The sequence below is a fragment of the Cajanus cajan genome, chromosome 8 (genome assembly GCF_000230855.2).
Source record: "Cajanus cajan strain Asha chromosome 8, NIPB_CcT2T_4, whole genome shotgun sequence".
Classification (NCBI taxonomy): Eukaryota; Viridiplantae; Streptophyta; class Magnoliopsida; order Fabales; family Fabaceae; genus Cajanus; species Cajanus cajan.
Genome location: NC_138524.1, coordinates 3,575,397 through 3,588,916, shown reverse-complemented (window position 1 = coordinate 3,588,916; position 13,520 = coordinate 3,575,397). Strand labels below are relative to the sequence as shown.

Below are 13,520 nucleotides of genomic sequence, written 5' to 3'. Positions count from 1 at the left end.
TTGTATAATTTTTTTTAAAGGATTGATATAAAAGTTTAAATATAATTGTATAAATAATTTAAGTTTAAACTTTATGAGCTTAGACATAAAAGTTTAAATACAATTGTATAAATAAAACCTACTTAAATTAAATTAAATTTAAACTTTTCGGCTTCTGGCGTTTGCCCCTAGTACCGTTACTTAGTTGTCATGAGCTGCTGCTTCAGCTTGTCAATGTCATGACACCAGTTTATATTATTTTTGGTTCATTTTTATTCTTATTTCAATCCCTCTAATACATTTTATTTATTAATTTACTTTAGTCTCTCACTCTTTATCTACTTTAGTACTCAACAAAAACTAGGTAGCGGCAGAAAGCCAGAAACTAATACCAAAATTTAAATATTACAATAACAATTTTTAAAAAAACTAAAATAAAAAATACACACACACATACACTTACTTGTTATAAAAAAATAAAAAAAATTATTCTCTACACAAATATTCTCCAATCGGTTAGTTAGATTTCTATCTCACCTGTCGTGTCTTCAGCTTGTAAAAGGCTTTCAGTTTTTATTTTGGTTTACTTTTTAGTTGAACAGATAGAAGTCAAAATGGTAGTAGCAAACTAGTAATAATAAATTAATAATAGTTAGAACGTCTATGAGTGTGTTTCGGTTGACATTTGCAAAGCCAATCTTCAATGAAATTAATTGTACAAAATTCATTAAAAAGTTGGAGTAAAATAATTCATGTTTGGATATTTTCGTTTTAAAAACAAGTAAATAGTAAAATTTAAATTTTTCAATCTAATGCAAAAACTAGTTAAACTAGCTTCCTAAATACAAAACATAAATATTTACCTAAAATCATGTTAACTCATACTCCAACTTAATTTTGAATGATTATTAAGGAACAAATCATTCTTTTTTTAATACCTTCAGGAACAAATCATTCTCAAATACGAAGATAGAATATACTGAAAGATCTTATAAAAAATATCAAAATCGTCTGATTTTTTAGTTTACATCTGGAGAGTTCTAGACAAAAAATACATGTAACGATAGCACATACATGAAATATCTGCATCTCTATCATCATACATATACATATATATAATCCGCGTTGCAAAGGCCATGACCTAGCTGCAGGTAATCACAAAAGAAAGAGTTGTGAGCCATTTATATTCATTCTATCGCGGGTATAACCTTGTTCACCAAAATGAACTTGCTGAGATGTCCTATAGTTTCCCTGCTCCTAGCATTCAATGACCTCAGCACTCAAGAAGGCATTATCTGCTTTCTTGGGTCTAAATCACTCTTCTATTATACCATTAGGATAGGATGAAGGAGCTTTCAACTTATATATTGAAAAAACATTAAGATGCATGGTTTAGTGAATGCTTGTCTTCCGCTGGTAATCAAAACATGAACACTTTAGTCCAAAGATAGATTGCGAGTTCGGATGTTTCGTTGCTGAAGACTAATACTTCTGCCCAGTCGTGATAGGGATGAGCTCCAATCACCTTGTTTTCCTCTGAATGTTGCTGGAGATCCCAGATTACCACTAAATGGAGATGCAAGTTTCGGCTGAAACCATTTTTTCAGAGCCACACCGTTAATTCTAAGCTTCCCATTCGATTCATTACCCTGGCAAGGAATCTGAAGCCTCCTCAATAACGCTGCAATTGCTTGGCCAGCTCTGAAGCCAAAATATTGCACATTGGTTACACAAATTTCTTAAACAATATTATCTAGACACTTTATACACTAAAAACATTGAATAATTTCACACAATAACACCTTCCAATTTTTCATTCACATGTAAATCACGTTTATGACAATCTCCTTAAAATATAGTGCAAACTGCAAAACTGCAAGCAACTACATATTACCCGGGATAGTCAAACACCCGCTTAAAGAAAAAATTAGGAAAATTGAAATTTGACTTGATCGTTCCATTTGACCACTGAAGCTTAAGATATTCAATGTACATGTACAATTATACATCTTGTAACTAACATGTGGATGTGTCAAATACAGTAAATGACTCACTAAAATCTCTATCAGTAAAATATAAAAAATATGCCAATGTGCAACAAATGTAATGGATCTTCAATGAATATAACATGTAATAACTGATATAAATGCTGTGTTTTCATTGGAAAATAACCCCAAAATACCATCAGAATAACATGTAAGTTATGTCCGTTAAGATTTACAAATTTGATTTAGCAACCAAAAATGTATATAGGCGTCATGCATTTAAACATAAAGTGGGTTCTTCCAACTCAACAAATTTGAATAGAGTAGTTTATATTGTACGTTTAAACAGTAGATTGTTGCAGATATGTGATGCAACTATATGGTTAAAATCATTTTCAAAACGGATGCATTTGTATTGACCATCTCACCTTCCTGCAAGGTTAATAATCTTCTTCCCCTTGGGAGACACAACTTCTGTTTTCTGAACTGGCAATAAAATGATTATATTGGGCAATCTTGCACCTGCAAAGAATATTTTCATCGGGATCCCCAACCAAAGAAGTCAGTACACTATAATGCAATATTTTCTACCACATGCGTTCTGTTGGTTTAGTAAAGAGAAATTCTAATTCCTCCGAAAAATTGAGTCGAAAAAACAGCCAATCCATTTAAAAACTTACACCTGTCATTACATTTGATTATAAAATAATTGATTTTAAATTTTAAAATTTTTTATCTTTGGTCGGAGGATGATTCAGCTTATTTGATTCGGAGGATATATCAATTCTCTTTAGTAAAACTTGTAAAAACACATCTGACAATTATTAATACAGTTTGTCTAAACAATGATTGTTAAAACAGAAAAAAGAGAATCCTGGAATAGTATTTCAAAACAAAAACTGCAGGTTGTAGACTTAAATCATCACCAATTGAAAATTTCAAAATGGATGGCTAAGAGATTGATTAGGAAAAATGTCATAATAACAAGGTTTTAATCACAATATTTGTTGCTGAGTACAGAAAACAAGTCCTTATTATAGTTGGCAAAATCATTAATTAGAAGGAAAGAAAAAGCAGTGCTGAGAAATGGAGGATATATGGAGACTGACTAGCTTATGTGTAACAATCATGTTTTGTTATAGATAATGATACTCAAGTAAAAAAAATAAAGCATATCCATGTTAATCAACTGTTGCCAGCTTTTCCTTTCCATGCGATCATTGAAAAGGTTAAGAAAAAAAAACAATATCAACTTTCACTGTACATTTAATTCGTTTACTTATCCAGGTAGTGGAATTATTAGTCATCAGCAAGAATTATAAGTAATGAGAGGAGAATATTTCTATGAATATAAAGTTTAACAAGTTAAATGCAGCACTGATATTAATAAAGGATGATGGATATACCTGCTGCTAGTCGATGCTTGAGACCTTTCAAAACAGTTATCAGGTACACCTGTTAAAATTTGCATGGATTTAGGGATATGGATTTAACAATTAGGGAGTGTTTGGTACTTGGAGTTGGGAATGTTAGTTTCTCACATTTGGTTTATCATCTAAAAAGTAACATTCCTATGAAACATGGTTTTCCATGATTTTTTTTATGTAGGTTTCCCGCTAAATTATTACCATGGGGGTGGGTGAAAAGCTAACATTCCTAAGTTAAAAGGAGTATTTTATCGCGATAAAAATATTACATTACCTTAATTTATTTATTTAAAGTAGTAAAAATCTTTTATTCCCAAATAACATTTATAAATATTTAATGATTCATGAGAATTGTGATTCCTGATTCTGGGTATGAAAAAACTTTCCATCTACCAAATGCCTCCTTACATTGGCACAAGTGTCTATCTTGTGCATGTGTTTGTATGTCAAATTTGTAAATGCCTCAGTTGTACATGAAGTATGAAAGAGAGACATGAACAGTGGATAAATAGTGAAACGAGAGACCATTGGATCCATCATTAGAACTTTTGGAGAAAATTTGCACATCAGTCATAGTAGATCGTATATATGCACCAAATATCAAATGTGGTTATAAAATAAAACCTAAGAGTACTGCACACACTGACAAAAAAAAAAGGTTGAAAGTCTCTCAAAAAACAAAAGGCAAAAAATACTTCCATTTATTTATCTTGAGTGCTAATTATATGTACAATGACTCTGAAGCACATTTTTTCTGAAACAACGTGATTGAATTTTAAACTTGTTTGTTAACCTTGGAATATAGCAAGCATATATTACTTGTACCCAACCTGATTCCTATAAATAGAAATTCAGTGAATGTAGTTCCCAAATATAATTGAGTTAATGAATCCCACACATACAGTTCTATCTTTCTCTAGCCTTTCACAGTTAAAATGCAAAGCTTTTATGCAACATAAATAATCATTGTAGGAATTTGACAAGCTCACCTCAGCAGTAGAAGCATGCAATTCTTTAGCATCAATAACTATAGGACTCACTTTAAATGATACCGATGGAACAACTCCATGTGAAGCAGATTCCTACATAATTATTACAGCATCATATGATGGTCCAGGTTCCCTTAGAAACAATAAAGACACTAGACATTGAATAGAATCAGTTTCAGCTCCATACTGACCTCAAGTATTGAAAATGCACGAGGATCATATTCACCAAATCCATCTATTAATGAACAGAGGCTTGACCTTCTTGAAGTTTCTGCACTTACTCTTAGGTTCTCAACAAGTCTATTTTTCACAGATGTATCATACGGGAGTTGCAGGCATCCCAGAATTTGTGACAATATTTCACTTGTAGGTTTTTCACCAGCTTCAATTGTTTCACGATACACCATTAAGGCCAGTGATGTCCTTAATAGTAAAAGCAGAATTAAAAACTTCCACAAAGAAAATAATCTAGAAGAGAAGCCTGAGAAAATTAATGATCATAAAAAACAGGGAAGGGTGTCTTACAGACTTCCCTTGTGTTATTAACTAAATTTTTTCTTCTCTGACAAGTCGATTGGGTAAGATTGAAAATTTCAAACAAAATGTTACAGAAATGCAATAGTTTCTCTATAAAAAAGCAGCACTCTGAGATGTATAAATTGAAGAAATAAAAATATAAATGTCTATATTTAAGTAAACAGTTAAAAAAGAATCGTGTCTTAAGAAAAGTTGCAAAATTTAAATAACATATACCATTTGTTATCAACTTGTGCCCGTCCTGAATCAAAAGATAAAACTGGTTCACCAATAAGGCAAGCGCTCTCAAATCTCCGCAGGCACATTCCTTTCAGAGAAACCAAAGTGCTATCAGGATTTAGAAACCATGGAACACTCAAGGCATAATATATGAATAGATTTAGGCCACAAGATAACCAAAATCCATCACATTTTCTGCTTGAAGTTCACAGAAAATTAAGCACTAATCCCATGAATAAAATTCAATGCATATTATAAGAGAGTAATGCATTTCTTTTATAATTTGGTGGGAGGAAAAAGAGTTGATCATGATTTCTGTATTTTTTATATGAAATGGCGTTTTAGGAATATTTCGTATTTCATTGAATACAATTAACATATAGGAAAAACACAAAATTGTGAAAGAATATGTAAGAACCTATAAAGCCCAAATACTCCAAAAATGACAAAGTATTATTATTATACTTGTATATAATGCAGATGCATGTATGATATCCAAGGAGTATCATCCAGTTTTTTTCACTTTTTTTAAGAATTTTTGTTTACAGATACATTTGGAATACATCTCTGATGCTTTGAATAGGATTAAATTATACACAGCTCCAGTACAAGTCTATTCTCTTCCTCTATATCATTTGTAAAATATGTCTCTCTACAAACATTTGGAAATTTATGTAAAATATGCTTTTGTTTTAATTCATGCTAACATATCTAAACCTAATCATATTCATATCTTGAATTTTTAAGAATTTGTATCAAGTATTTGGGTTTTATAGGTAGCAGCACAAAAACAAATGCAAAAGTGAAAAGTATAATATCAATTCTCAATGTATTTGCCAAGATCACATAATAATAATATAGCCCCTAATGATGATAGAAGTAATATGGGAAACAGGCGATTTTTAAAGCAAAATCAAAGAAAATACTTGATTAAGGTAAAGCAATATAGGGCCAGAGTTAAAACTAACAAAATACAATGAGACTCACCAATTATGCATCGACTCATGATGAGATTAGTTGCTACACCGTCTTTTTTGGCTTGAGAAAGGAGCATTTGAGCTGCTTCCATATCATCCTTTCTATCAAGGGAGGCAAAATAGGAAATTGGTTGAGAAATAAACTAAACTAAACCAAACAATTAATTTGATAACAAAATCCTCTTAGACCACTTACTTCTCGCTGGCCACTATAAGTATTGAGTACGTGATACTGTTTGGACGCAATCCTAATCCTTTCATTTCAAATAAAACCTCCAAAGCCTTTTGAAATTGATCTCCATCACCTGTATGGAAATCATACAATGTTTATGAAACTCCATTTTCCCCATTAATCAGCTAAACTTAAAAAATGCTACAGCACAGATTGGGAAGACAACTGCAGCAAAACTAAGGTAGAAATGGTTGTCACACAATTCTTTTACAATAAATGTTTTAGGAAAAGAATCATTAACCAAAGTCAAATCAAGTTCAGTTACAAGTTTTTTAAGATCTGCTTCCTGCAGTTAGAAGTTCAATTAAATGTACGAAAAAGTACTCAGTAACTGTAATGGGGTTGAGGCAGATTAGCAATTTCACAATAAAATTCTCTCTGATTCTCTCACTCTTTCTTTCCACCACACCATTCTATTTCTCTCTTCTTCTCATTTTGTTTTAATTCTGGTCGCCAAATGTGACAAGTTATTAGAGTTCTTGCCTTGGTTAAGATTATATTCCTAGAGGTATTTTAGTACTAAGCAATCCGAGTTTTAAATTCAGGATTTATTTGTGTCTCTGTAAATAGTGACTCATGCCTCGCCTTCACTTGTCGACAATGGTCCCCTAACTTTGACTTGTCCCAAGTAAAGCAATAACTTACAAGTTATTACCCAAGAATGAATGAAGAGTAAATTTTCTAAGAAATGTTAGCTTTAGCTGCCTAGTCATGTGATGAGTCTCCTTTGGTCTCTCGTATCTCTCCATCTTCAGATACTACACCTATTAACTTAAAGTTCCTTGAATTCACATACTTCAGATTTGCAGTTATTTTTTTTTAAAAGGAACTACTTTTCCAAGCTATTGATCAGCTTCCTAATCAAACATTTAGTGCTGAAGCATAAAGAACCTGAGTAAATGTAATAATGAAAAGAAAGAAAGATAAAAGTCAAACTTACAAAGTGCAGTGAGCAAAGCATTAATTGTTGAAACTGTTATCGTCAATTTAAGAGATTTAATATATTCATATAGCTCCAATGCTTTCTGCCAATTTCTTGCCTGGAACAAGCATTTGCCACTAGTTAGTAGCATATTTTTTGGCATGATGAATTCAATGCAGGCAGCAAAAGATTTGAAAAAAAACACGAGTTACATGGAAAAGACCCATTTTGTACACAGTAGTTGTCGTAGGTCATACTTGTACAATATTATTTTTAGTTTCTAGATTCATGGTCATCTTCCTTAGATACTACACTGAAAGATTACAATCCTACATCCATACATATTTCTTAATTAAAATCAATAGCTAGAATGCCTGGTAATTAAAGAAAAACTCGTACCTTTATTACATCCCCCATTCCCCTAGTAGAAAACCTAATAACAGTCATTAAATGAATTGAATTTTCCCAAATTAATGACTTTATTTAAAACATAAAACATCTTTTATCATCTGTTTTTTAATACATAATTCAAATGCACTCTATTATCCCATAAGTAGACCTTCATTCTAACTAAGTTCCTTTACCTTTTATGTATACTCTACAATTTTAGCATGTTCAATGCACAGATATGTATAAATAAATACTATGTTTGGATAATATACATTTTATTTAAAATTAATATACAAAAATATTTTTAAATACATAAATTATATTTTAGATTTATGATAAATAATTTGTATTGTAACAGAAAATTTATTTTTATTTATTGATAATTTATTTTAAAATATTTAATTCATAAATAACTTTGATAAATAAAAATCAAATTAGATAAGAAGTTAAAAAAATTCCTACAAATCCTCTCATTGAAGAAAAACCCCTAAAAACACTCTCGTGCAAAATAAAAATTGGTGTTTAATATATAAAGGTTGATATCAATAATTAATTTTTTGGGTTGCATGACTAAAAGATAGCTCCGAGGGTAACACCGGACTCATTAATGATATTTTGATTCATGACAAAAGGTTTTCCTTTTCTTTCCAACTTAAATTAAATCATATTACTTGACCAGACATACATTGCTACAGGCACCCATCAATGAGCTATATGACATTATTCCAATATTAATTCCTCCTTTACGGGCTTCTTGCAAGACATCAAAGGCAGCATCCAGCATTTTAGCATGCCCAGCAACATCTATTAGTGCACTTAGAAACATCTGCATGATGAGTCAACTTCAGTAAGCAAACAACATAATAGAAAGGATAAAACTTCACATACAAGAATGGATTTAAGAAACCACCATACAAATAAAAGTTTTATAAGTTTTAAAATCCACATAAACTAAATATTTTAATAATCCATATCACCAAGAAATTTTTTTGAAAAAAAAAAAAAGAAAAGTACCTCATCTGGGAGGATCCCGTTCTGGGTCATGTCATTGTATACAGTTCGAGCGAATTCCCAATCTCCAGTTTGGCTGCAAGAATTAATGGCAATGGTGTAAACTTCTGGACATCCCTTTATGTTATATTTTTGTATCATCTTGTACACTTCCTGTGCTCGTTCAACCTGCAAAAAAAACAAAAAACAAAAAAATCAGTATTGTTACACATTAAATAGATTTCTAGTAAAGTACAATAAGCGGTGATTGGAGAAGAAAGAAACCACACCTGACCACATTTTGTACATGCCTTCAACAATGCACCTATAGTTATGTGATCTGGGTTGATGGGTTGTGTTTCAGCTGCCATTTCTGCTAACACATCAAAAGCACGATCTACTGCTCCTGATTGGGCACAAGCAGATATAAGTGCATTGAATACAACACGATCTGGCTTCACGTTCTACTGCATACAAACATCATATCAGCATGAACAATTAAAAAACTGTGAGGAACTCAACTCATACCACTATGAATATAGTTAGTTAGAAAGACACGTTGCAATAATTGTACCTTTGACCTCATTATCCCATAAGCACCAAATGCCTTAGCTACTTGCCCAGCTCTAGCACAACCATCAATAAGTGCTCCATAGGTATGAACATTAGGTTCCACTCCAGAATTAACCATCTTGTGAAACACCTAAGCACACAGATTAACATTTTTATTGGTTATAGAAAAATATATTACATGTAATAATATCATGCTATGTTGAGTTGAAGAGAGATATTGTACTTCAAACATTAGATCAACTTTCCCACTCTTTGCACAAGTTAATATCAAAGTGGTATAAAGTTTGCAATCAGGTTCTAGTCGAGCATCCTTAAGAAGCTGCAAAACTTGGAAAGCCCCTGAATACACAATACAAATGTCATGAACTGAAAAGATGACAAAGAAGGAGCGTTTCAGAGGGTAACCAGGATATTTACTTTCTGAATCTTGGGAGCGTGCACACACTGACATAAGCATAGTAAATGTACTCAGCGTTGGATTTGGAATAAGCCTAGTGTAATCAAAAGCTTCTTTAACAGCCTTCCGTTTCTTGCAGATGTTAAAAAACTTGGCATGATAAACCTATAACCAGTAAAAATGGCATGTAAGAGGAACACAATTGAAGAACAGAATATCAAGTAACAGTCAGAAAGATGCGCGTACCTTGGTCATGTCCAATAAACCCTTTGTTTCCACATCTTTAAGCAATTCCACACATTCATGTAACCTAACAAAATCAATGTACTTCAGGATAAGCTCCCCAAGCTTAAAAGTTATAGTAAAAGTGGGTTAGAAGGACATCATGATCATATTAGTCAATAAATAAGAAAGGGGTGAAGGAAGGAGTTTCGCCTCATTTTTTAATTCAAATCAAATTTGTTTCATGTTTAAAACTCCAACAAGCCGTATTCTCATAAACAAACAAGATTCTGCTTTTCAGCTCTCGTTGGAGGCAGATCAGGTTAGCAAATTACCTGCCAGCTTTTAGCAAATTATTGTATTTGTTAAGATGCTTTGAAGGATCAATTGTCTGATCATCATGCACCATGATCTGATCATTTTTCTGATCAACATGCACCTTGATTGAGTGAGCATTCAGGGGGAAAACATTGTTATTATTGTGATCCATATTGTTCCTTTCCCTGTCTCTTAAAGAGCTGCTGCCTTTCCTCAAGATTTTACTCACAAGTTGTGGAGGGTAGCCTTCTTTGTGACTGGAAATTTTAACTGCTCCTTTGACGTGTTCTGAATCAACAAACATGGTTTACATATGAGTTTTCTTTTGAATTTTGGATTGCTCATCACGATATTTTGCAAAGATTTGACCAACTATATCAATAATTAATTGATATATGATAATGCATTTTCTTTCATGTAATTACCTGCCCTTTGAAGAGAAATATCTGTAGATAGTCCTGATGATTTTAGTGTGCCATTTCCCATCGCTGAGGGAAATCCTTTTTTATTCATAAAAGAAGCACGGGGAGAAAATGACTTTAAACCACTCAGTGGTGTCATGGATCCAGTTGCAGACTTGTTATCCTCATAAAACATGTACAGCCCCTCCCTGACTGATTCACTGAAAAAGAAATCACCATTGATGGCACCTAGTTCAATTTTTTCCTTAGTATGTTCATCAACCGTCGCCAATGCATCATTTACACAAGCAGGAGAAGCAGTATGCTCAGATTTAACCATATCCAAAGGCAACTCGAGATCAGAGTCAACTTTATCTTGACTTTCTTCCACTTGTATAGCCATTTCCTCAGCAAACTCTAGAGGCTGCAACGAACTTGGCGGGAAAGACATTGATAAAAAAGACTCATCCAATACCTTGGAGCTGTTACTATTGGCACCGGAGTCAATAACAGACGACGAAGACTCTGATGCCTCAGTCGCGACGGCCACTTCCTGCACCACCGAAGATTTCAAAAATAGGTAGTCTTCCTCATGGTGTTCCTTCAACTTGGCCATTTCAGCCAGTGTGCTATTATTATCGGTTTGAAATTCCGGAAAACCGAGAATCTGTCCATCAATGACCTGGTTCCCAACACTAGTTCCCTGCGGCGACAACACAAATTTGGCATGTCCACGTGTCTGCATTAACGAAAGAGTAAGGAACATGCTAATTATAGAAACACGCAATCAATAACTCACGAATTACACATTCGCAGCAGTAATTCTCCATCCGTAAACCTAAAAAAGCATCTAATGAATATCGTAACTAAGCTGAAGAGTTTCCAAATTACTGGATACGAATCCATTTAAAACGAGTAGAATACAGCGACGCTGTTATTGTATATGGAAAAAAGAGAAAGAGATGAAGAGTGAGTGAGGGTTAGGGTACCTGGTTGAGAGATTTCTTTCTCTTGTTGAGAGTGAAGTGGAGGAAGGAAACGGCGGAGAGAGTGACGACGAGGACGAGGACGATGACGGAGTGAGAAGTGAAGGAGGCCTTGAAGACGAAGCGAGGGGAGTGGAGGCGGAGGAGGCGGAGGTTGTTGCGGCGGTTGTTGCGGGAGCGGAGGGAGGGGGGAGGAGGGCGGAGAGCGTGGAGGGAGCCGAGGAAGTGAGTGCGGAGAGTGGAGAGGGAGGGAGTGCGGGAGGTTAGGGCGAGGGAGCGGTGGTGGTTGAGAGAGAAAGAGAGGTTAACTTCCATGGATGAAGAGGAGAGAGAGAGAGAGAGAGAGAGTTTGCATTAGCATGAAGGAGAGGAGAGGAGAGGAAGCAGCTTACCTTAGCTTAGCTTAGCTTCTATTGTGCAACCAGAGACACGACTTCTTGCTCATCCGAATTATTGCTCACGTGGCGCATTTTTGTTTTTCCGTTATCACACAGACCCCTCCCACTCCACATTCTATAAATAACCGTTACTACCAACTTTTTACTACTACCGTCTAACCACCTTAGAATACAATGTCTTTCTTTCTTCACTATTTTTAACTTACTAAACCTTAAAATCACAATGTTTATAAAAATTTTATTTCATCTAACAACTTTCTCTCTTCATTTAATATAAGATTTATTAAAATTTATAATTTTCAACGAATAATAAGAGAGTATTAAAAAAAGTGTCACTCACAATTTTTTTTTATAATTATATCCAAGCTATTGAAGTTATTTTAGGCAACATTATTTTATTATTATTTGTTATCTTTATTTGAGTTTTATTACACAACACTATTTTATTCAAACTCATTTTCAATTCTTTTACATTATCTTAATTTTGGTTGTGGTTGGATAAATATCAATATGAAAAGAATAACATGGAAAAGAATGAGAAAAAAATGTAAAAGAGTTCCATGTGACACATTGTTGCATTTAGGGTTGACGATTATTCTTACAAACCAACATTAGATATTTCAAACTCTCACATTTTATAGAAACTTTTCACGAAGTTATATGTCCCAAAATTACTTCAAGTCAATCACATTTGAATATGAAAATTTTAAATAACGAGTTATTGAAAATTAAATGCATTAGATTGATATATAATTTATTTTCTTATAAGTTATTATCATTTGTATAGTTATATACTTGTACAACATCTAAATCTCTTTCATTTCTTGATTCATTTATATGTCCCTCCCGTTAAAAACTTACTAGGAATTGTTCCTTGTCCATGACTCGTATTTTTTTTTTTGATATTCACGAATTGGTTTGATTCAAATTTGAGATAAACTAAAACTCAAACGAAACAATTTTGATGATTTGATTTGGATTAGATTTATTGAAGAAAATTTGCAATCCAAATCAAACTAAACTATTTAATGAAATGAAAGATATTTTTTTTCTTAAAATATAAAAATTCATTATTTTATTCCAAAATTTAAAATTAAAACTTATTATTAAAATGGTGTAAATAACATTTAAGTGCAAATAAAAAAGTAATGTAGGAAATATGAAATTAAAGTAGTTAAATATAGTCAAATATTTGAAATTAAAGAATTATAATATTTTAAACTAAGATAGTCTTTCAAGCATAACTAAAATATCTAAGTGACAATCATTATTTAAGTAGTCTTATATATTCTAATAAAGTAGTCTTTATATATTCTAATAAAATTATTGTGTTACTAATAAATCATAATATTAAGATAATAACTATAATAATAAAATAAAATAAATAATAATAATTTTAATTTATTTGTTTTTCATATTATTGAATTTGTATAATGAAAATCTATTATCCAAACTAATTAAGATCAAATTTAGTTGTTTTTTATTAGATTTGATCTTATCAAGAAAATTTGTAAAATGAAAATATGTTATCCAAACTGATTAAGATCAATTTTAATTGTTTTATATTGAATTTCATCT

At 32.3% G+C, this 13,520-nt stretch overlaps 1 protein-coding gene across 1 annotated transcript; it reads right to left on the bottom strand.

The window, feature by feature from the left end:
- Nucleotides 1-941: 941 nt before the first annotated feature.
- Nucleotides 942-12,012, bottom strand: MRL1 (Pentatricopeptide repeat (PPR) superfamily protein). Its single transcript, XM_020358599.3, has 19 exons — nt 11,548-12,012; nt 10,583-11,297; nt 10,175-10,445; nt 9,864-9,927; nt 9,638-9,782; nt 9,444-9,559; nt 9,222-9,350; nt 8,938-9,111; nt 8,672-8,836; nt 8,343-8,483; nt 7,286-7,385; nt 6,310-6,418; nt 6,124-6,215; nt 5,134-5,224; nt 4,572-4,803; nt 4,381-4,473; nt 3,371-3,419; nt 2,393-2,486; nt 942-1,680 (listed from the first exon to the last, which is right to left on the bottom strand). The coding sequence occupies exons 1-19, from the start codon at nt 11,857-11,859 to the stop codon at nt 1,416-1,418; spliced, it is 3,357 nt and encodes a 1,118-aa protein (XP_020214188.1). The 5' UTR covers nt 11,860-12,012; the 3' UTR covers nt 942-1,415.
- Between the last annotated feature and the right edge of the window lie 1,508 nt (nt 12,013-13,520).